The sequence below is a fragment of the Mustela lutreola genome, chromosome 4 (genome assembly GCF_030435805.1).
Source record: "Mustela lutreola isolate mMusLut2 chromosome 4, mMusLut2.pri, whole genome shotgun sequence".
Taxonomy (NCBI): Eukaryota; Metazoa; Chordata; class Mammalia; order Carnivora; family Mustelidae; genus Mustela; species Mustela lutreola.
Genome location: NC_081293.1, coordinates 130,641,131 through 130,662,280, shown reverse-complemented (window position 1 = coordinate 130,662,280; position 21,150 = coordinate 130,641,131). Strand labels below are relative to the sequence as shown.

Genomic DNA, 21,150 nt, shown 5'->3' with positions numbered 1-21,150 from the left:
GTATCATGGGATATGCAAGTAAAAATCCTCGTTTACCATAAATTCACTCTCCCCTTCTCTGCACTTTTTCTCTTGCCTTCCAACGTACATGGTTCTCTTCCTCTTGAAAAGAATATTAATTTGACCCTGCTGCCTTTTCTGGCCACTATCCTGTTTCTTTCCTTCCTTTCACAGCCAGACTTCAAAGGTGAGTGGGCCACACTCACTGTTGTCTCTTTTTCACTCTTCATTAAACTTCTTAAACTTTTCTGAGTTTTTAATCTCTTTCCCCGCTCTACAGCATTAATACTGTTGACCACCCCTTCATTCTAAGAACAAATTGGAGTTGAAGGGGCATAATGGAGCTGTAATGAAGGTCAGTACAAATGCAAGATATTACTGTTAAATTATCATTATTATTGAAATACTGGCTTCCATCCTGTGACTTAACGCATGTGTAATGGTATGGAAACTGCTATACTAAGATTGAAAAACCTGGATTCTAACACTGGTTAGTAACCATGGGACCTTCAGCAAATTGCTTACCTGGTTCAAGCTTCATTTTCCTTAACTGTGATATAAAAATACTTCTGCATGCCATAAAGGTTATTTTGAAGATTATATCAAGTAATTATATAAGAAAGAACCATGAAAACAAAATGTACATTTATATTTTATTACTTGAATTGCTTAGAAGTGCCTTTTCCTGTCCTGAAAGATTGTTTTTCAAGATGGCATTTCATTGTTCTAAGATACTAATTTTTCATTTTTCAAATTATCCCAGCCTTTTTTTTTTTAAAGATTTTATTTATTTATTTGACAGAGAGATGGGGGTTAGAGCATAAGCAGGGGGAATGGCAGACAGAGGAAGAAGCAGGCTCCCTGCTGAGCAGGGAGCCCAGTGCAGGACTCAGTCTCAGCCAGCAGGCCAATGCTTAACAGACTGAGCCACCCAGGTACCCTAAAATCTCCCAGCCTTTTCAGTTAGATTAATTTGCTTTTCCTCAGGTAGATAATCCAAGCCTTTGCCTTCCTCCTGAATACTAAGCCTGTATTTTCAAATGCCTACTGAATAGTTTAGTCACTCTCTTGTTGTCTATAAGGCAGTTTAGAGAATGCAGAGATGGTGTACCTACCCTCAAGGAATTCCCAGGCTATTAGAGAAGAGATGTATATAAATAAGGGTGAAAGTAGATAAGTCCTATAAAAAAAGCAAAAAAGTGCTACATGTAGTGGAACTATAGAAGTACATTTTAAAACTGTTTCAGAGAAGTAACAGGATTTAACCTAGACAAAATGAGGTAGGGAGAAAAGGACATCTCAGGAATAGCAAAGAATGTGAGCAAAATGTCAAATGAATAGGAAAGGGTAGCATACAAGTGGCAGTTTCAGGGTATAAGAAGGGTATGTAGAAGGGAAGAAAGGAAAGTTGCTGGCAAACCAAATCACTTCTAAAGATGTGTTATTTTCATCTCAGATGTACCATATCTGAAAGCAAATTTCCTTTCCCTTTTCTCCCCTCTTACCTATTTATTTACAGACACTGAATTACTTTTCCACCCTTGCTTCAGATTGCAGCCTTATATAAATCTTTGGCTTTGACAAAATGGTGGACTCAACTATGTCCAACAGATGCTTTGTACTCTTCTGGGCCCTTGCTTTGCTTACTTCTCCCCCACCACACACACACACACACCTAAAATATTTTTGCCTCTCTTCAACATCTCTTTGGTTCCTTCCTACTTAAAGTACACTTCAAGTTGTTCTATCAAAATATTTCAGGGAGTCTTAGACTAAAGTCCTATCTTTTCTGATGTTTTTTAAAGCGTTAGTTATATACTATCTTGACTTGACAAATATATAGCCCCTATTATGTTAATTGTTATCCTAAACTGTTACTTCAATTTTAAAGCATAATGTAACTTATCCCATGTTTTTATTTTACCTCTCTTATTACTTTATAAGCCTTTACTAGAGCAGAGACCATGTATCTTACACATCTTTATGTCTCCCACACTGCCCAACACAGCAGGTACATATCCAATTCTATCCTTGGGCCTTTTGCAAATCACAGTCAGGCCTAAGTAAAAGCCTTATGAAGTTTCTGATTCTGAACCAATTTTGACTAAACATTTTATTTCCTTAATTTATAATTTTTGTACTTTGCATGGGGTTGTTCTTTGTCATCTGCTCTGTCTTGTGTTTGAGGTTATATTTCCTCTCACTTAATCAGGAACAGAAACAGTTGAACTGAACCAAAAGAATTCATAAGAAATCCCTGGGCACTGAAAACATTTATGTGTCTTACTAAAATAAAAAAAAATCTTAGATTTCTTTGAGATATCATCTAAAATTTGAATTTTTAAAGCATTTCATATGATTTGGGGGGCTAAGTTTCTTCTTTTTTTTATAGGTATGGAAAAGTTGAGGCCACTCGCATTTTGTTAGAAAAAGGAAAGTGCAATCCAAATCTTTTAAATGGACAGCTCAGTTCTCCTCTTCATTTTGCTGCTGGAGGAGGACATGCTGAAATAGTACAGATTCTTCTAAACCATCCAGAAGTTGACAGAGTAAGTTATTTTCCAGGATTTTTTTTTTTTAATGTTCAAGCAATGAATAACAAGTGATGACATTAAATGTTCAGTTGTATTCTTGAGAAGTCAATTAAAAAATAAATTTTACCATCTGCATAGTATAAGTAACACTTATATGTAAACTTTGCTTTTACACTTGTTTATTGTGATAAAATGTACCTCACATAAAATTTACCATTTTAACCATTTTTAGATATACAGTTCAGTTGCATTAAATACATTCACATTGCTGTACAGTCATCACCATCATCCATCTCCTGCATATACATAAAATTTAACCTCTTCTTGTGTTATATTGTATTTCCTCAAAAAATATCTTCATGAAGGAAAAAGATTTTCTACCCATTTTTCCAGAAGTTGTATTAATAAGTATTTTTAAATGGGAAAATAATCAATTTAAACAAAACCTTTGTTGGATCTTATAATCAAAGCTTTAAAAAACAATAATCACATTGATTAGTGCTTTCAGTCTTTCATCTTTATCAGTTCATGTTTAAGTGTAGTATATGCTAAGTATGGTTAGTATTTAATACTTGACAAAATCTATTTTTTATGAAATTTTGATTGATTGAATGACATTTTCACTTATAATGCCATATATTTGTAATGCTTTTTTTCTTCACATTTTTCTTTTTTCTAAAATTTCTAGCACATAACAGACCAACAAGGAAGATCCCCTTTAAATATCTGTGAAGAAAACAAACAAAATAACTGGGAAGAAGCTGCAAAGCTATTGAAGGAAGCCATTAACAAACCAGTAAGAATTACCTTCAGAAATAGAGCTAAGCCAACTATTTAAATTGATAAGTAATTTGAGTATTTGTGGCAAGAGGAATGCATGGATCATTTCTTACGGCTTTTAGAAAACCTCATGGGTAGATCTCTTAAGTATTAAATTTGTTATCATCCCTAATATTCAGATACTTATTCTTGAATATCAAAATAAAAACTGTATAAGTAAATAAATCTTTAAAACACTTAATATTAACCTAATTTCTAGTATAATCTTAATACCTGATGATGTCTGGAATAATGAGCAGTAACGTTAAGATAGAGAATAGTTAGCAATTAGAAAAAACTCAGTTCATCTAAAAGTTATAGTAACAATAAAACTGTCACCAATTTAAAAACTGTGTGAAAACTTGTAAACCAGATAAAAGGATTTATAATAGATAAAGTATTAAAGCTTGATATCAACAGATGTAATCTCTGAGCCTTTCCAGATATTTCTATCAATTAGGCAGTAAGTATTTATGGAGTATTTCTGTGAATTTAATACCTTGAAATGCTGGAAGTAACAAGTGATAGAGAATAAATATATGATCTTTGCCTTTAAGGAATATTAACATACACACTCACCACACACTCAACACATTTTGTCAAAATACTATTCCATGAGCACAAGACAAAGTCAAGAAAAAGATTAAGTGGTAATAGGCACTGTTATACTTGATTACAATTTATTTTCTAATTGTATAGAACACATTATTATTCCTGGCATAATTTTTATATTCTAAATGAATAAGATAAGAAGAATTAATACATTCATCCAAGATGAACTGACCTGGAAGTTGTTTGGGCAATAAAATGTATTGAGAATACATTGAAAAACCACAGTGAGGGGCGCCTGGGTGGCTCAGTGGTTTGGGCTGCTGCCTTCAGCTCGGGTCATGATCTCAGGGTCCTGGGATCGAGCCCCGCATTGGGCTCTCTGCTCTGCAGGAAGCCTGCTTCCCTCTCTCTCTCTCTCTCTCTGCCTGCCTCTCTGCCTACTTGTGATCTCTGTCTGTCAAATAAATAAATTTAAAAAAAAAAATCTTTAAAAAAAAAAAAAAGAAAAAGAAAAACCACAGTGAGATATTACCTCACACCAGACAGAATGGCTAGTTTCAAAAAGGTAAGAAATAACAAGTGCTAGAGAAAGTAGAACCCTTGCACACTATTTGTGGGAATGTAAATTGGTGCAATCACTGTGGAAAACAGTACAGAGCTTCCCCCTAGAATTAAAAATAGAAATACCATATGATCTGGTAATTCCACTGCTGGGTATTTACACAAAGAAAATGAAAACACTAATTTGAAAAGATACATGCAGTTGCTTCTCAGCCTTTTGGCTAAGATCAAGTGTGAAAAAATACATGCATTTCTATGTTTATTGCAATATTATTTACAGTAGCCAAGATATGGAAGCAACCTAAGTGTCCATCCATAGATGAATGGATAAAGATTAAGTGGTATATATAGATGATGGAATATTACTCAGCCATAAAAAAGAATGATATCTTGTCATTTGGAACGACATGGATGGACCAAGAGGGTATTTATTATGCTAAGTGAAATAAGACAGAAAGGCAAATGCCATATGATTTCACTTGTATGTGGAATCTAAAAAACCAAACACAAGAAAACACTTCTAAATATAGAGAACAAAGTGCTGATTGTTAGAGAGGAGGTGGGTGAGAGATGGGCTAAATAGGTGACAGGGATTTTTATAAAATGTATTGAGAAGATGATGATTCTTTGAGATGTTCTGAACAGGAGGAAATAAATTGGCTCAAGGTCTATTGTTCATAACTTTCATGTGCATAGTCTTCCATTACAGATTCCTCTTGGGAAAAATTATTGCTAGTACACATTTCTACAGTATAATTTATGGCCCACTAGACTCATGAGATACCTAACAGACTGAGTAACTAAGTTTCTATATCTCCCATATGATAACTACTTAGTACAGTTACAGCTTTAAAACATGTACCAGAAGAATCTGAAGTTGAATATTTTTTAAGAACCATTTACCTTAGCTTCTCAAATTTATTTCACCTGAAATATCCAGAGGAAAACATACTGGAAAATATAATGGAAATAAAAATCTTTTTAAAGTGTGCCAGCAGATATTTGAAGCAGCTTTCTGTTATTTTCCATGTTTGAAAACTATAATAAAACATATGAAGTTGAAATTGAAGCATTTTTGTTAGGCTGGGATATGTAACTTCTAACCAGGTTGCCTAATTTATTACTGTTCTTTGTCCTAGTACGAAAAAGTTCGAATATACAGAATGGATGGATCATACCGTTCTGTTGAACTGAAGCATGGAAATAATACCACAGTGCAGCAGATTATGGAAGGAATGCGTCTCTCTCAAGAAACACAGCAGTATTTCACTATTTGGATCTGTTCAGAAAACCTCAGTAAGAAAGTTGTTACTCTGTAAACCTATTCCTTTGTGAGAGTGGATTGGTAAACTTAGGTATAGCATCAATTTCTTAATGACTTTAAATTTTTAAATGATACACTGATCTTCTCTTTTATATAAATTACTAGTGTTCCAGCTATTTGAACAGGTAAGCCTCTGGACTCCTCATCCACTGCTTCATTCAAAGCAGTTTTTAAGTATTTGAAAACTTTCCTTCTCTGGCAATGGAATTTTATTTGAATGCCATTTAATGTAGTGCTTATCCAACTTGCCTTTATTGTCAGTGCTCATTTCACCTAAAATAATGCAAACGTTCTTTTTCTTTATATTAGTTTTCTATCACATCTTTTTATTTAGGACCAACCTGATGCCACTATAGATTTACCTTTCAAGCAAAGTATTGCAAATACATAAAGGAGCTAATTGGAGTTATTGTGATTGGCTATTTAATGTTTAATTGTAGTTTTTAAAAAATACCAGATTCTACTGATTGGATCATAATTAAATAAGCTATAGTGGAATTAAAGATCTTATATATAGTTGATATGTTTTATTTGTTTTAGTAATTCTCGTAATTCTTATACTCAAAAACACAAACTTTTAACCTAAAACTGGGTTGTGAGATAATTGGTTATAAAGTCATTGACTTAAATTTAGACCTTTAATTTGTGTGTATTCAGCACTTAAGTACAGATAGTTTAATACAAATTTTCTATGTGTTGATATAATTTATTTTTACATTATTATTTATAAAAGGAAAGATGTTTTTCAGGCCTTCAACTCAAGCCTTATCATAAACCCTTGCAACATGTTCGTGATTGGCCAGAAATACTTTCTGAATTGACTAATTTGGATCCCCAAAGGGAAACACCACAGCTTTTCCTAAGAAGAGATGTGAGACTTCCTTTGGAAGTTGAAAAAAAGGTTTGCTTGGAAATCTTATTAATAGTCATTTAAATGCACAGAATCTATTGAATTCCTGTGGTAGGCACTAGAAACAGGCTGTTCCTGTATGAAGAGGTTTTACTTTTGTTTTTCTGCTTGATCTTCATATCCCTGGGGTTAAGTCTGAGTTAGTCTACTTACGAAGACCCTGGTTGGTTTTTTTTTATTTCCACCTCCATTGTCTTAGAAACAAAAGAAATAAAGAATCTATCCTGGGACGCCTGGGTGGCTCAGTTGGTTAAGCAGCTGCCTTCGGCTCAGGTAATGATCCCGGCGTCCTGGGATCGAGTCCCACATCGGGCTCCTTGCTCCACGTGGAGCCTGCTTCTCCCTCTGACTCTGCCCGCCACTCTGTCTGCCTGTGCTCGCTCTCGCTCTCTCTCTCTGACTAAATAAATTTAAAAAAAAAAAAGAATCTATCCTAAAGAGAATTAGCAACCAGATGGAAGACAGATTATACCAAAAAGAATTTTAGCACAGTTAGGAAGTACACTATCACAGATCAATTTAATAAAGAGCCAATCAGTGTGTAAATGTCAAAGGAGCAAAGAGATAGGTTGGTGTGGGAGGAAAACAAAATCTGAATGCAGATTATATTTGCAAAGGGGACATAAAAAGCTTTCTCAATAGTTAGTAAGTAGCTGTTTCCAAATCAAGCAGAGAATTATATAGATAGTAAAAATGAGAATATAATTTACACTTGATAAAAAGAATTGTTCCACACAAGTACATTTGGATTTGAATTAGTGAAAATTTTAGAGGGAGGGTAGGGTAATGATATCTGAAGGATGAGTGAACAACACAGAAACTTAAAGTGGATATTACAAGGTAAACTAGTGTGATGGTCTATAAAATTTTTAAAATTGACTTGGTGAAGAAAAAATATACAATGCATTTCCTGATTCTTATCCAAGGAAATATTAAACAGACAAAGTTAAGGAAATTTTAGTATATGGAAAATTGATCGATCATTTACAAACTTGATAAATATTTTATACCTGATTTCTCGTATTGTCCCTCTTATATTATCAAACTAAAGACAAATATGATCCTTTCAGTGACATATACTGGAAGTTACTTTGTATGAAATTAACCAAAAACAAAGATCTAGATTATTCATTAAAAAATGTGTTAGAATTTCACAAATAGAACAACCAGTCAGTTAAGCAGCTGCCTTCAGCTCAGGTCATAAGCTCAGGGTCCTGGGATCAAGCCCCCATCAGGCTCCCTGCTCAGTGAGCAGTCTGCCTCTCCCTCTGCCCCTACCCCCCAACTTGTGCTCATGTTATCTCTCCAATAAATAAATGAAGAAAATCTTAAAAAAAAAAAAAAAAAGAACAGAGGAAAAAAACCACAACTGATCATCTCAGTTGGCACAGAAAATACACTTAACAAAATCTAATACCCTTTCATGATAAAACTCTTACAATTAGGAATAGATGGGAACTTCCTCAACATGATAACTGGCATTTATGAAAAATTCACAGCTAACATCATACTGGATGAAATGTTAGAGCTTTCCTTCTAAGATCAGGAACAAGACAAGAAGGCTAGCTTTCAGCACTGTTATTTAACATAGTACTAGAAGTTCTAACCAGAGCAATTAGATTAAAAAAAAGAAGAAGAAAAGAAAAAATAGGGTACCTGAGTGGCTCAGTTGGTTAAGTGTCCAACTCTTAATCTCAGGGTCATGAGAGATTGAGCCCTGCCTCAGACTCAGTACCGCTTAGTGTGGGGCCTGCTTAAGATCCTCTCCCTCCCTCCCTGTCCTTATCCCACCTACTTGCACGTGCACTCTCTCTTTAAAAAAAAAAAGGGCCACTAGGGTGGCTTGGTTGGTTAAGCATCTGACCTCAGCTCAGATCATGATCCTGTGAGCCTGGGATTGAGCCATGAATTGGGCTCCCTGCTCAGCAGAGAGTCTGCTCCCTTTCTTGCTTCCTCTGCCTATCTCCCTGCTTGTGCTTGTGTGCACTCTCTCTCTCTCTTTTTCAAATAAATAAATCTTTAAAAATAATAATAAAAAAAGGAAGAAAAAGAAAAATAAAAGGCATCCACATTGAAAAGGAAAAGGCTAAACTATTTGCAAATGACATGATCCTACATATAGGAAATCACGAAGAATCCACAAGAAACCCATTAGAGGGGGTATAGCTCAGGGGTAGAGCATTTGACTGCACAAGAAACCCATTAGAGCTAATAAGTAGATTGAGCAACATTGCAAGGAATAAGCTTAACACAGAAAAACCAGTTGTTTGTTTCTACACACATCAGTGAACAACCCCAAAAGGAAATTAAGAAATTCATCAAAATACCCTCTTAAAGAATAAAATGTCTAGGAATGAATTTAATAAAAGAGGTGCAAGGCTTGTACACTCAAAACTCTAAAACATTACTGAAAGAAATTAAAGAAGATCTAAGTTAACTGGAAAGCTATCTGTGTTAAGGATAGGAAGATTTAATATCATTAAGATGTCTGTACCAGCAAAACAATCTACTGATTTACCACATTCCCTAAAAAAAATTCCAACAGCCTTTTTGCAGAAATTCATATGGAATTACAAAGGGCCTTGGATAGCCAAAACAGTCTTTAAAAAAAAAAGAATAAAATTGAGAGAGTCACACCTCCAATTTCAAAGCTTACTATAAAGCCATAGTAGTTAAAACAGTGTGGTTTTGCCTTAAGGACAGTTATATAGACTAATGGAATAGATGTGCGAGTCCAGAAATAAACCCAATACATCTATAACCAAAATCAGTAGTCAGCTGATTAAGTTTTTTAAAGATTTATTTACTTATTTGAGTGCGAGGGAGCGCACATGTGAGCTGAGTAAGAGGGAGAGAGAGAGAGAACCCTCAAGCACATTCCCCGCTGAGCAAGGAACCCAGCACAGGGCTCCATCCCAGAACCCCGAGATCATGACCTATGCCGAAATCAAGAGCCAACTGCTCAACTGACTGAGCCACCAGGTGCCCTGGAAAAGGCTATTTCAGCTGCCTTCTGACAAGAGTGCCAAGTCCATCCAATGAAGAAAGTATAGTCTTTTCAACAGATGGTGAAAAGTATGAAATTGGACCCTGATCTCCCACTATATATAAAAATTAACTCAGTAGATCAACAACTTAAGCATAAGAGCCAAAACCTTAAACCTCTTAGAAGAAAACAAATAGTAGATCTTCATGACATTAGATTTGGCAGTGGGTTTTTAAATATAATACCAAAAGCATGAGCAACAAAAGAAGTATAGATAAATTGGACTTCTTCAAAATTAAAAAAAAATTGTAATATCAAAGGACATTATCGAGAAAGTTAAAAACAATTTACAGAATGGAAGAAAATATTTTTTTAAAGATTTATTTATTAGAGAGCAAGCAGGGAGAGGGGCAGAAGGAGAGGGAAAGAGAGTCCATGAGACTCTGGGCTGAGCAGGTAGTCGCATCTCAGCTGGTTGAGTTGACTTGAGATCTTGACCTGAGTCAGATGCCTAATTGACTGAGCCATTCAGATGCCCCAGAATGGGAGAAAGTATTTGCAGATCATTTATCTGATAGGGGTTTACCATCCAGAATACATGAAGAAATACAATTCAAAAACAAAAGACAACCCAATTAAAATAGGCAAAAGACTTTAATTTCTCTAGTGAAGATACACATATAGTAAACAAACACATGAAAAGATGTTCAGCATCAGTGGTCATTTGGGAAATACACATCAAAAACACAATGAGAAACTTCCCACTCGTAGGGTGGCTATAATAGTAGAGTTTTAAAAAGGAAAATAATGAGTGTTGGTGAAAATACAGAGAAATTGTAATCCTTGTACATTGCAGGTAGGACTGTAAAATGGTATGGCTGCTATAAACAGTAGTGGTTCTTGAAAAAACTAAACCTAATTACCATATGATCTCATAGTTCCACTCTTAATATATACCTGAAGAATTGAAAATACCAACTCAAACAGGTATCTATATACTAGTATCTATCTAGTGTCTACCTAGTATCTATATAATAGAGCAGGATTATTCACAATAACCAAAATGATGGAAACACACAAGTTTCCATCAGCAGATGAATGGATAAACAAAATGTGGTATATATATGAAATGGAATATTATTCAGCTGTAAAAAAGAATGAACTTCTGATAAGTGTCTTAACATGGATAAACCTTGGAAACATACTAAGGAAATAAGCCACATGCCATAAGCCACATGCAGCAGGACAAATATTGTATGATTCTACTTACATTAAATATCTAGAATAGGAAAATTCATAAAAAGAAAGTAGATTAGTGGTTATCACAGGTGTTGGGAGAATGAATTATTATTCTTATTATTGCTTAGGTTAATAGTTTCTGTTGAGTGAAAAAGTTGTATAAATAGTGGTGATGCTTGCATAACACTGTAATGTCACTGAATTATATACTTAAAATTGGTTAAAATATTAAATTTCTGTTTTACATTTTTAGTGCAGTTTCAAAGAATGTATTAGTTACATAAAATCTGCAAGTAATCTAAGTATACTCACTCTATCTTCTTTCTCCACCTCAGTGACATTTTTTTTTTTAAAGATTTTATTTATTTGACAGAGAGTGAGAGACACAAGCAGGCAGAGCAGCAGAGGGAGAGGAAGAAGCAGGCTCCCCACTGAGCAGAGAGCCCGACGCAGGGCTCGATCCCAGGACTCTGGGATCATGACCTGAGCTGAAGGCCATCGATTAACCGACTGAGCCACCCAGGCGCCCCACCTCAGTGACATTTTAAAAGTTGATTGGGGGTACCTGGGTGGCTCATTTGGTTAAGTGACTGCCTTTGGCTCAGTTCATGATTCTGGAGTCCTGGGATCGAGTCCTGCATCAGGCTCCCAGCTCCATGGGGAGTCTGCTTCTCCCTCTGACCTTCTCCCCTCTCATGCTCTCTCTCACTCTCTCTCGAATAAATAAATAAAATCTAAAAAAAAAAAATAAAGAAAAGTTGATTGGTAGAGAAAAAGCAATAATGGTAAAACTTGGATGATAAATGAATTGCATAATTATAAAGAATAAAAAGTGAATTCAAGTGAAAAAGAAGCAAGGCTTAGTAAGTACCTCAGGGCAAATCAGAAAATCATGATCATCTGATAAAACAGTTGTTTTCTTTCATTATGTAATTAAATTCCATTTTGTACCATCTGAAAAATGGAAAAATTACATTTATTTGTTGCATCCTTTCTGTAGGATGAAAATGGCCTGATTTCATTAGAAAAGAATAATTGTTGACTAATGCTCACTGAATATGCTGTTAGGAATTATAACTATTACCTACTCAAACTCTTCAAATTTCACTGTTGTTTTTTTTTTAATTTATTTATCAGAGAGGGGGGGGGGGAGAGCGAGCACAGGCAGACAGAATGGCAGGCAGAGGCAGAGGGAGAAGCAGGCTCCCTGCCGAGCAAGGAGCCCGATGTGGGACTCGATCGGAGGAAGCTGGGATCATGACCTGAGCTGAAGGCAGCTGCTTAACCAACTGAGCCACCCAGGTGTCCCTTCACTGTTAATTTTGAGAAACTAAAAACCCACAAAACGTTGAAAAAGTAATAAAATTCATTAAATTCACTAACTGCTAATATTTTGCTTTATTACCTTCACTTCTCCGTTTTTTCTTTATGAACCATTCAGAAGTGAGTTCCAGACATCGTGGCACTTAATCCCTACATATTTTAACATATCTCCTAAGAAAAAGGACATACCAACATACTATAATACACCACTTCACACTAATAAAATTTTTATTTCCATAATATTGTCTAATACATGATTCATATTTAGATTTTCCCCAATTGTTTAAGAGTCTTATGTAGCCGCCATACGTAGGATCTAGTCAAGGTTCATACTTGGTATTTGATTGATATCTCTTTAGTCTCTTTTAATCTAGAAAAATCCTCTCATCTTTTTTCCCCATGAAAATCTCTGTTGTTGTTGTTTTCACATTATAGAGAGTATTGTATGAAATTTTATGAAATTCAAATTTGAGTACCCACATATAAAGTATTATGAGAACACCACCACACCAGTTTGTTATTAGATTGTCTGTGGTTGCTCTTGTGCTGCACTAGCTGAGTTGGGTAGTTGTAAGAAAGACTTTGTGACTCATAAAGCTTAAAATATTATTATCTGGCCCTGAACAGGAAAAATTTGTCAGCCTCTGCTCTAAATCAGTAACAGCTCATTTATATATGGATATGTAGCTTTGCTTTTCCAAATTAGAAAGGGACAAGTTGTATATTTTTAACAGGAAATTGTAGCCCAATAACCAAATTATACCTTTTCTTTTAAGATTGAAGACCCGCTAGCTATTCTTATTCTTTTTGATGAAGCCAGATATAATTTACTGAAGGGCTTTTATACAGCTCCTGATGCTAAACTGATAACATTGGCAAGTCTACTGTTGCAAATAGTTTATGGAAATTATGAGAGTAAGAAACACAAGCAAGGTTTCCTAAAGTAAGTATTTAAAACGTGGTCTTGTGCTGTGCTTAAGATTCTGTTTAACCAAGAAAGTTTTAAAATGCTATTAAGAAACATTTATTCTTAAAAAATATATATTTATTCTTTGGTTTGGAACTAAAGGATACAAGGCACGGAATAAGGAAAAAAACAAAACCAAACAAAAGAATGGTAAAACATTCTTAAAGTTATACTCTCTCCAAAGTTACTTTTCTTGTATTTGACTATGGTTTGATATAGCTTTTTACTTTTCTAAAAATTTTATTTTTGGGGCACCTGGGTGGCTCAGTGGGTTAAAGCTTCTGCCTCCAGTTCAGGTCATGACCCCAGGGTCCTGGGAATGAGCCCAGAATTGGGCTCTCTGCTCGGTGGGGAGCCTGCTTCCCGCCTCTCTGTCTCTGCCTGCCTTCTGTCTGCCTCTCTGCGTACTTGTGATCTGTCTGTCAAATAAATAAGTAAAATCTTAAAAAAAAAAAAAAAAGAAAGAAAGAAAAAATTGAAAATCACAATTAATTAAGCTTCAGTGTTTAAAACCTCAGTGTTTTCTCTCAAAGATTAAACATGTGATTTCATGTCTCTCTGTCTTTGGTGTTAATTTTCGGCTCTCCAGTACCAGTTACAGTTGAATGGTTTGGGGTTTTTTTTTAATATTTTATTTATTTATTTGGCAGAGAGAGATCACAAGTAGGCAGAGAGGCAGGCAGAGAGAGAGAGAGGGAAGCAGGCTCCCCACTGAGCTGAGAGCCCTATGCAGGGCTTGATCCCAGTCCCCTGAGGCTTAACCCACTGAGACACCCAGGTGCCCCTGTGGTTTTCAATTTTCAAAAATATTTTGTGGTTGTTGAAAGAAGAAACATTTCTCTTAAATGAGAATGTTGGGATTATGGCCTTTTGCATAAAATTTTGAGAGTTCTCTAATATTTTACAATACAGATTCTTCAGCTCAAAAAATCATGTTACTTAAAGCAGTTTGTTTCTAAATGATTTATGTACTTTAGCTACTAAGGATGATTTATTTAAAACATGTCATATTTGCTTACAGTGAAGAAAATTTAAAATCCATTGTACCTGTTACCAAACTCAAAAGTAAAGCACCTCACTGGACAAACCGAATACTTCATGAATACAAGGTAAGCTTTTAATACAAATAAGGATACTTTATATCCTAGTTGAAAATTTGTAAATTAAATTGTTTGAAATTGTTTAATATGTTTTAAACATAATTACATTAAATTTACTGTCTTGAAATTAAAAATAGACCTTCTAGTTCACACAAAACTGATAGCATGATATTTTTATTTTTAATAATGTGGAATCTTTTACAGGATACATTCTGTATGTTGGCTTCTGTGGTAAGGACTAGAGATTAAACACAGGCACATATACACACCCATGAAATTATACACTATCCCTTTCGAAGGGTCACTTAAAAACTAATAGAATAGAGAATATTTTTAGATTTTGATATTTCTTTCCGTTTTTAAAGATTAACATCTCAAAAAAACATTTCTCTTGGGCTAGTGTCACACAATTGTATTTTTCTCTGGGGGTGGCCATGATTTTACAAACTGCTTAGTTGATCTCTTTGGATTATCAAAGGTATATTCTCTGTTCACATCTCTTTTATTTTACTTTGTTTTTAGAATCTTAGTACAAGTGAGGGTGTCAGTAAAGAAATGCATCACCTTCAGCGCATGTTCTTACAGAATTGTTGGGAAATTCCTACATATGGAGCAGCTTTTTTCACAGGACAGATATTTACAAAGGCAAGCCCCAGCAATCATAAAGTCATCCCTGTGTATGTAGGAGTGAATATAAAAGGACTTCATCTCCTCAACATGGAAACTAAGGTAGATTTACAGCTGTTTTTAACCAGTTACATTTTATAATGTCAAAAAAATGGTACCAGTCTGTATGAACAATCTAGAAATGACGACTATATAATACTATTCATTGCAATTTCATTTGTAATAGCAAAGGATGAGGGTTGAAAAGTAAATAATTGTCAGTAAGGGGTTAATTATATTATTAACATTAATTACAGTTATATGAATTATAGTACATTTCTATGTTGAAATACTGTGCACCCATATAAAAGAATGAAGAATGTATAGAATGATTTCCAAGATATATTTAGTGAAAAAGCACAGTGGTGAACCATATGTAATAGGCTACTATTTGTGTAAAAATGGGGGAAGTGAAGACTGTATTTACATAAATACATATTGCTTGTGTATGATTAGAAAGTCATAAAGCCTTTAGAGAAGGCAATGAGGTAACTGAGAACAAGAGTAGGAGGGAGACTTTTTACTATGTACCGTTTTGCAACTTAAAAATTTTAACTGTGATTATTTTACCTATTTTAAAAATTCAGTTAAGTTTAAATGAAAACAATACAGATTAAAAAAAGAAAAATAGACTATCTGATACAAGGGATTCACTTTGAAAATTAGAATTTGTTGTAAAAGCCTGGGAAACAGGCAAGATGAAGTGTGGAAGGGACTATTATTAGATCACTTCAGAGCTTTTCCATAAGAGGCTTATTATTGTATTATACTCCTTTTTTTAATCAGAGTCATTATAATGTGAAATTTGGGATTATTTTTAGCATATTTAATGCATTTATCAGGATGAACAGCTTTCTAGTTTATAAGAAGCTAAGAAAAATCATTAATTTTGTTCATTCAGATTTGCCTATAAATAGATCAGTTGAGGTAATAAACAGCTTGTCAAAAAAGACATTTTGAATTAGGAAATTTTATCATAAACCTAATTTTTATTTTCATAATCTTTTATTATGTAATCACATAACTTCTAAAAGTAGTTTAGTCATTTTCTGATAACTCCAGATCATCCTTATGGACAGTTGCCATTTTATCACGCTGTTAGATATGCCTGTGAATGGAGATAGAGAATATGTAGGGACATAGTGTTGAATAGGGACTGACTTCAGATGTTTATCTGGAACTGGATTTTTTTGAAGTCTCTGATGTCAGCTTGCTTTTGGGTCATTTGCTCATTATCATTTTCTATTTAAGCTACTTTTTCAGACAAAATAGGTTGCTTCATATTAGTTTGCAACCATTTTTCTATTTCTTTTGTACTAAATTTGTTAAAGGAAATTAAAGGAGAAATTTCCCTTACCATTTCAAGAAGTTTTTCCTCTGCTATTTCAGAGCATTTTATACAACATTATAAATCCTTTATTATACTAAATGGTGATGCTCTGGGTATGACACTAAGACTCTTCTGTAAGCTATAGTGTATGTTTGATATTTGGTAGCATTTCAAATTTAGGCAACAATAAAACATTTTATTTAGTCCCCATATGATGGGTCAGCATTATAACATTTCATGTTATGAATAATATTCTGGCCCAGGAATGAGTGGATTGCAGTAGCAGGCAGAGGATGATAATATTATTAGTTAACAGTCTGCTTTTTTGGAAAGGATAAGATGTTTGATTTCTAGGAATTAAATAAAAATACTGTCCTTGGGTATAAGAAGGTGATTAAACCAAAGGGTAACAATATTTTCTGCCATCTAACCATTACCTTGTGCTCCTTAAACCACTGATAAATTTATAGCACTGATGAAAGCTCTAAGTTATTATATTTTATAATCATCAAAGGTGGGAACAGCTTGTCCTTGGTTGTCTTACAGTCATCAAGATATGCTGGGGTGAATTTGACAAGCTTACTTTAAGAGATTAAACATCTTCACTTGCAAATATACCCTTATTTACATTTAAAACTCTACTTGGGATATGATAGCTTCAGAGATTAAATTTCATGAAAAGCTATAGATAGAATACAGCTGTGTTTTTTATATCAATTCTATCTTCTGTGTCTTGTTTCTCTTTGAAATAATGAGAGTTTTCCCTTAGAAAGTATAGGCTAGCCAATTTCATATGCTTAGCAGAGATTTTTCTGTTATACTTACTTAAAATGTAGACACTATTGAATGTATAATAGACTGTGTTGTAGGTCAGTGTTTTACTATAATGAATGCATTGCTACTTCATCACTGAACTGTACTTGTTAATGTATCTTTAACCATAATAGTTCTACTGCCACACCCAGGCAGTAGATATACCCTTTGCTGATATCAATTTATGTTGGCCATAATGCCCTTCTCAAGTACAACTGGTTATTTAAATATCCACATAATGCCATCTTCATGATCACTTGTCAACAGCACTTTTTCTCCTGTCTGCTGGCTGGCTATGTATTATTTCTGACTTCTGTGGTTCACACACACCCCCTTTTTTGGGGAAAAAAAAAAAGAGAGAGAGAGAGAGATTGATTTTATTTTTAAGTAATCTACACCCAACATGGGGCTCAAACTCAAAATCTGGAGATCAGGAGTTGGCACCCCTGTGGTTTTCCCTTTTCTGCTCTCAACTGTTTTTACCATTTCTCTTGTGGTTTTTTATTTCCCTCACTAAACAAGTTGCCCCTTTTTAAGTTTTACCTTCTAGAGAGAACGCCTTTTTCCTTCTGGATTAGACTGATCTCCCAAAATTACCATATGGACTGGGACATTCCAGCTTCATTGAGCTGTTTTCATTATTACGGGTTTCTCAAAAATTCCTTCCTTCATGCATTCTGTTCTTTACCAACAAAACCTTTACTTCAAATTTAGAACCTCAGTACTTCTGTTAGTAATTTGGCCTCCATATAATTGAGGACTTGTACCACAGTTTTGTTTTTTTTTTTTCCTGTATATTAAATTGTTTTGAGGCCATACTACTGGAACATTTTCTGCATCTTGATTGAACAAATTTCAAGCAACTGATCCAAAAGATAGATCCAAAATTCGAGTATTATATCTCGAATCAGTATTTCATTGTGTACATTGGTAAATAGATATTTTAGCATATCCTATCTACAAAGCTATATTTTACAATATAAATGTAATTTGCTTATTGTAAAGACGATGTTACTCCCATTATATATAATGTACACTCATGAAAATTAATTATACTGTTTCATTTAAGAACATCACTTTAAAAATGCCCTAAACCTATCTTTTTCACGTAACTTCAATTCTTTTTCTTTTTAAGTGATTTTTTTTTTGAAGATTTTATTTATTTGACAGAGATCACAAGTAGGCAGAGCAGCAGGCAGAGAGAGACAGGGGGAAGCAGGCTCCCTGCTGAGCAGAGAGCCCAATATGGGGCTCAAGCCCAGGATCCTGGGATCACGACCCGAGCCAAAGGCAGAGGTTTTAACCCACTGAGCCACTTCAGTTTTTATAATCAATACGTGAAGAACTGCTAGTCATAGAATGCAGATGTTTTTAAACGTGTATTATAAAGGTTGCGCAAACACTTTCTTTGTACATGTGTGTATATAAAGGATATATTTTCAGGGCAGGAAAATGAAAGTTACTGTTAGGAGAGACATTTTAAAATAATCAAAAAGATACAATTGAATGCCTGTTTTAAATATAGCTTTTCATTAGGAAAATGTAGGAATAGGTTATTCTAATACTTGCTTTAAATGATTTGATGAATTTTTGAAGGGTATATTATTAATTTTTATAATTATGCTCATTTTTACAATAGATATATCACTGTACTTAATTTTAGTGAGATGGAATTGCCTAAGTCAGCATGTTACCTCATGTAAATTTCAGATCTGAAAGTACCAAGTACATATTCAGAAGATACTGCATAAAGTAAAGGGAATGTTTTTAGTATGCAGAAAGTAAAAACCTATTTAATTTTCCTGAAAGTCACTGAGAGATTGGGAATCTTTTTTTCTCAGCTTTACTGAAACATAATTGACATATAACATTGTGTATGTTTAAGGTATACGGTGGGTTGATTTGGTATGCTTATATATTACAAAATGATTATTACCATAGCATTAGCAAATACTTCCATCATGTTACATATCACAATTACCATCTCTTTTTTGTGATGAGAACATTTAAGATCTCCTCTCTCAGTAACTTGAAATAGATATTACAGTATTGTTAACTATAGTCACTATGCTGTACATTAGATTCCCCAGAACTTACTCATCTTATACCTGGCAAGTTTATACTCCATGGCCAACATTTCCTCATTTCACCCATCCCCCAGCCCTTGGTAGCCACCATTCCATTTGTTTCTGTGACTTCAGCTTCTTTAGACTCTGAATTAAGTGGTATCCTGTAATATTAGTCTTATTCTGACTTATTTCACTTAGCATAATGACCTCGAGGTCTATTCATGTTGTGGAAAATGGAAGTACTATCTTCTTTCTCATGGCTGAATGATATTCCAGAGACTCTGTGTGTGTGTGTGTGTGTGTGTGTGTGTGTGTACACATACCACAGAACAGGCATCTTTAAAATATTTTGTCAGTCTAATACAAACAATTTATCATTACTCGAGGTAGTCTCCTGAGCATCTACCATCTATGTGGCTCTGTACTTTAGGTTCTGTGAGGTTAATATGGGTACCTCATAGATTTTATTCTGACATTCAAAACCATTATGTTTAGACAGGTCAATTAGGGCACTATAGATAGTAAGAGAGGTATTGTTTTTAATATATATTTCAATAAAACAGTTTCTAATTATGTTGCAGGCTTTACTCATCAGTCTTAAGTATGGTTGTTTTATGTGGCAGTTGGGGGATGCTGATACATGTTTTCAGATCCATAGTATGGAAAATAAAATGAGCTTTATAGTACACACAAAACAGGTAAGTACTTATCAATTACTTTGGACTTCTTATGAACTGCTGTATTAGTGATGTGATAAGCACTGGGTGTTATACACAACTGATGAATCATTTAACATTACATCAAAAACAAATGATGTATTATATGTTAGCTAATTAAATTAAAAAGAAAAGGAAAAAAGATTTTAAAGTGACAATCCATTTTGCTTCAAGGAAAACCTTTGATAACTTATGAAATGAAGATATTTAAGACCAAGAGAAAAAAACATAGGCCTTGCCTAAGCAAATAACCTGAAACTTATCTGAGTAAGTTGTATAATAGTGAATATTTCAGTTTTATAATAGTGAAAATCTTTTTTCTGCCATTTCCTTTAATTCTGGTCAGTATTCCCTATTTTTTTTTATCAAGATATTAGGTGCTCCTTAACTCTCTTGAAAGCCTAAGTACTCCTATTCTTGACAAGCTGCCTTCTACCAAGAAGCTTCCTTTTCATATATATAGGGAACTGTCCACTGCCATACGTGTTTGATATTTACTGTCACCATATATTTTACTTTGTAGGCTGGCCTTGTGGTAAAACTATTAATGAAGCTAAATGGACAGTTAATGCCGACTGAAAGAAATTCATGAGTGGAAAGCAGCTGATACTTAAGCCACCACATTTTGTAATGCAGTTTTTTTTTCCATGAAAGATTTCTTAAACTATTACTTGTTTAAGTCTCTTGTAATATATATGTATACTATTACATTGTACAGAATCTGTACTTCTGTTTGGTGTGTAATATACCAGTTAGTTTTATATAATATCATAAGCTATTCTAACTTTTGAGAGAAACATGCAAAAAAGTATAGATTGATCATCTGTATATTAATGGACGAAACAGTAAGCTTTATAAAAAGTTATTTTTGGTAAATGGTAAAGAATTTGAAGTGGAATGTAATGAAATTAAAATAGGTTTGGTATAACTTTGTGTGTCATTTCAAAATATACTGAAAGTCAACAAAGTTGAATAAATATATTTTCTACTTAAACTACATAACACTGCTATTCCAAAAATTTTTCTGTAATCCAAGAAAATTTATCAACATGTTTTTAAAAGTCTTAGTTAAGATGTATAACTAATATAAGTTTGTATTTCTTAAAGTATAGTTCTTGAGCCCCCTGCATCATAATTAACCTGGATGCCTCTTTAAATGAAGATTTCTGGGACTCGTATATATAAGTTCGTTCACTCTCCAGAAGCGGCAGTTCTTAGGAATCTTAAATTTGGGGTTTTTT

General features: G+C 34.1%; 1 protein-coding gene across 1 annotated transcript in view; it reads left to right on the top strand.

The window, feature by feature from the left end:
* Window positions 1–20,911, top strand: part of KRIT1 (KRIT1 ankyrin repeat containing) — a 36,208-nt gene extending 15,297 nt beyond the window's left edge. Inside the window, exons 10-18 of the mRNA XM_059171092.1 lie at window positions 2,393–2,549; window positions 3,223–3,330; window positions 5,606–5,762; window positions 6,540–6,691; window positions 13,025–13,191; window positions 14,237–14,324; window positions 14,838–15,044; window positions 19,775–19,891; window positions 20,433–20,911. Coding sequence (XP_059027075.1) covers window positions 2,393–2,549; window positions 3,223–3,330; window positions 5,606–5,762; window positions 6,540–6,691; window positions 13,025–13,191; window positions 14,237–14,324; window positions 14,838–15,044; window positions 19,775–19,891; window positions 20,433–20,501 — 1,222 coding nt within the window. The 3' untranslated portion in view covers window positions 20,502–20,911. The remainder of the gene's footprint in view (window positions 1–2,392; window positions 2,550–3,222; window positions 3,331–5,605; window positions 5,763–6,539; window positions 6,692–13,024; window positions 13,192–14,236; window positions 14,325–14,837; window positions 15,045–19,774; window positions 19,892–20,432) is intronic.
* The last annotated feature ends 239 nt before the right edge of the window (window positions 20,912–21,150 follow it).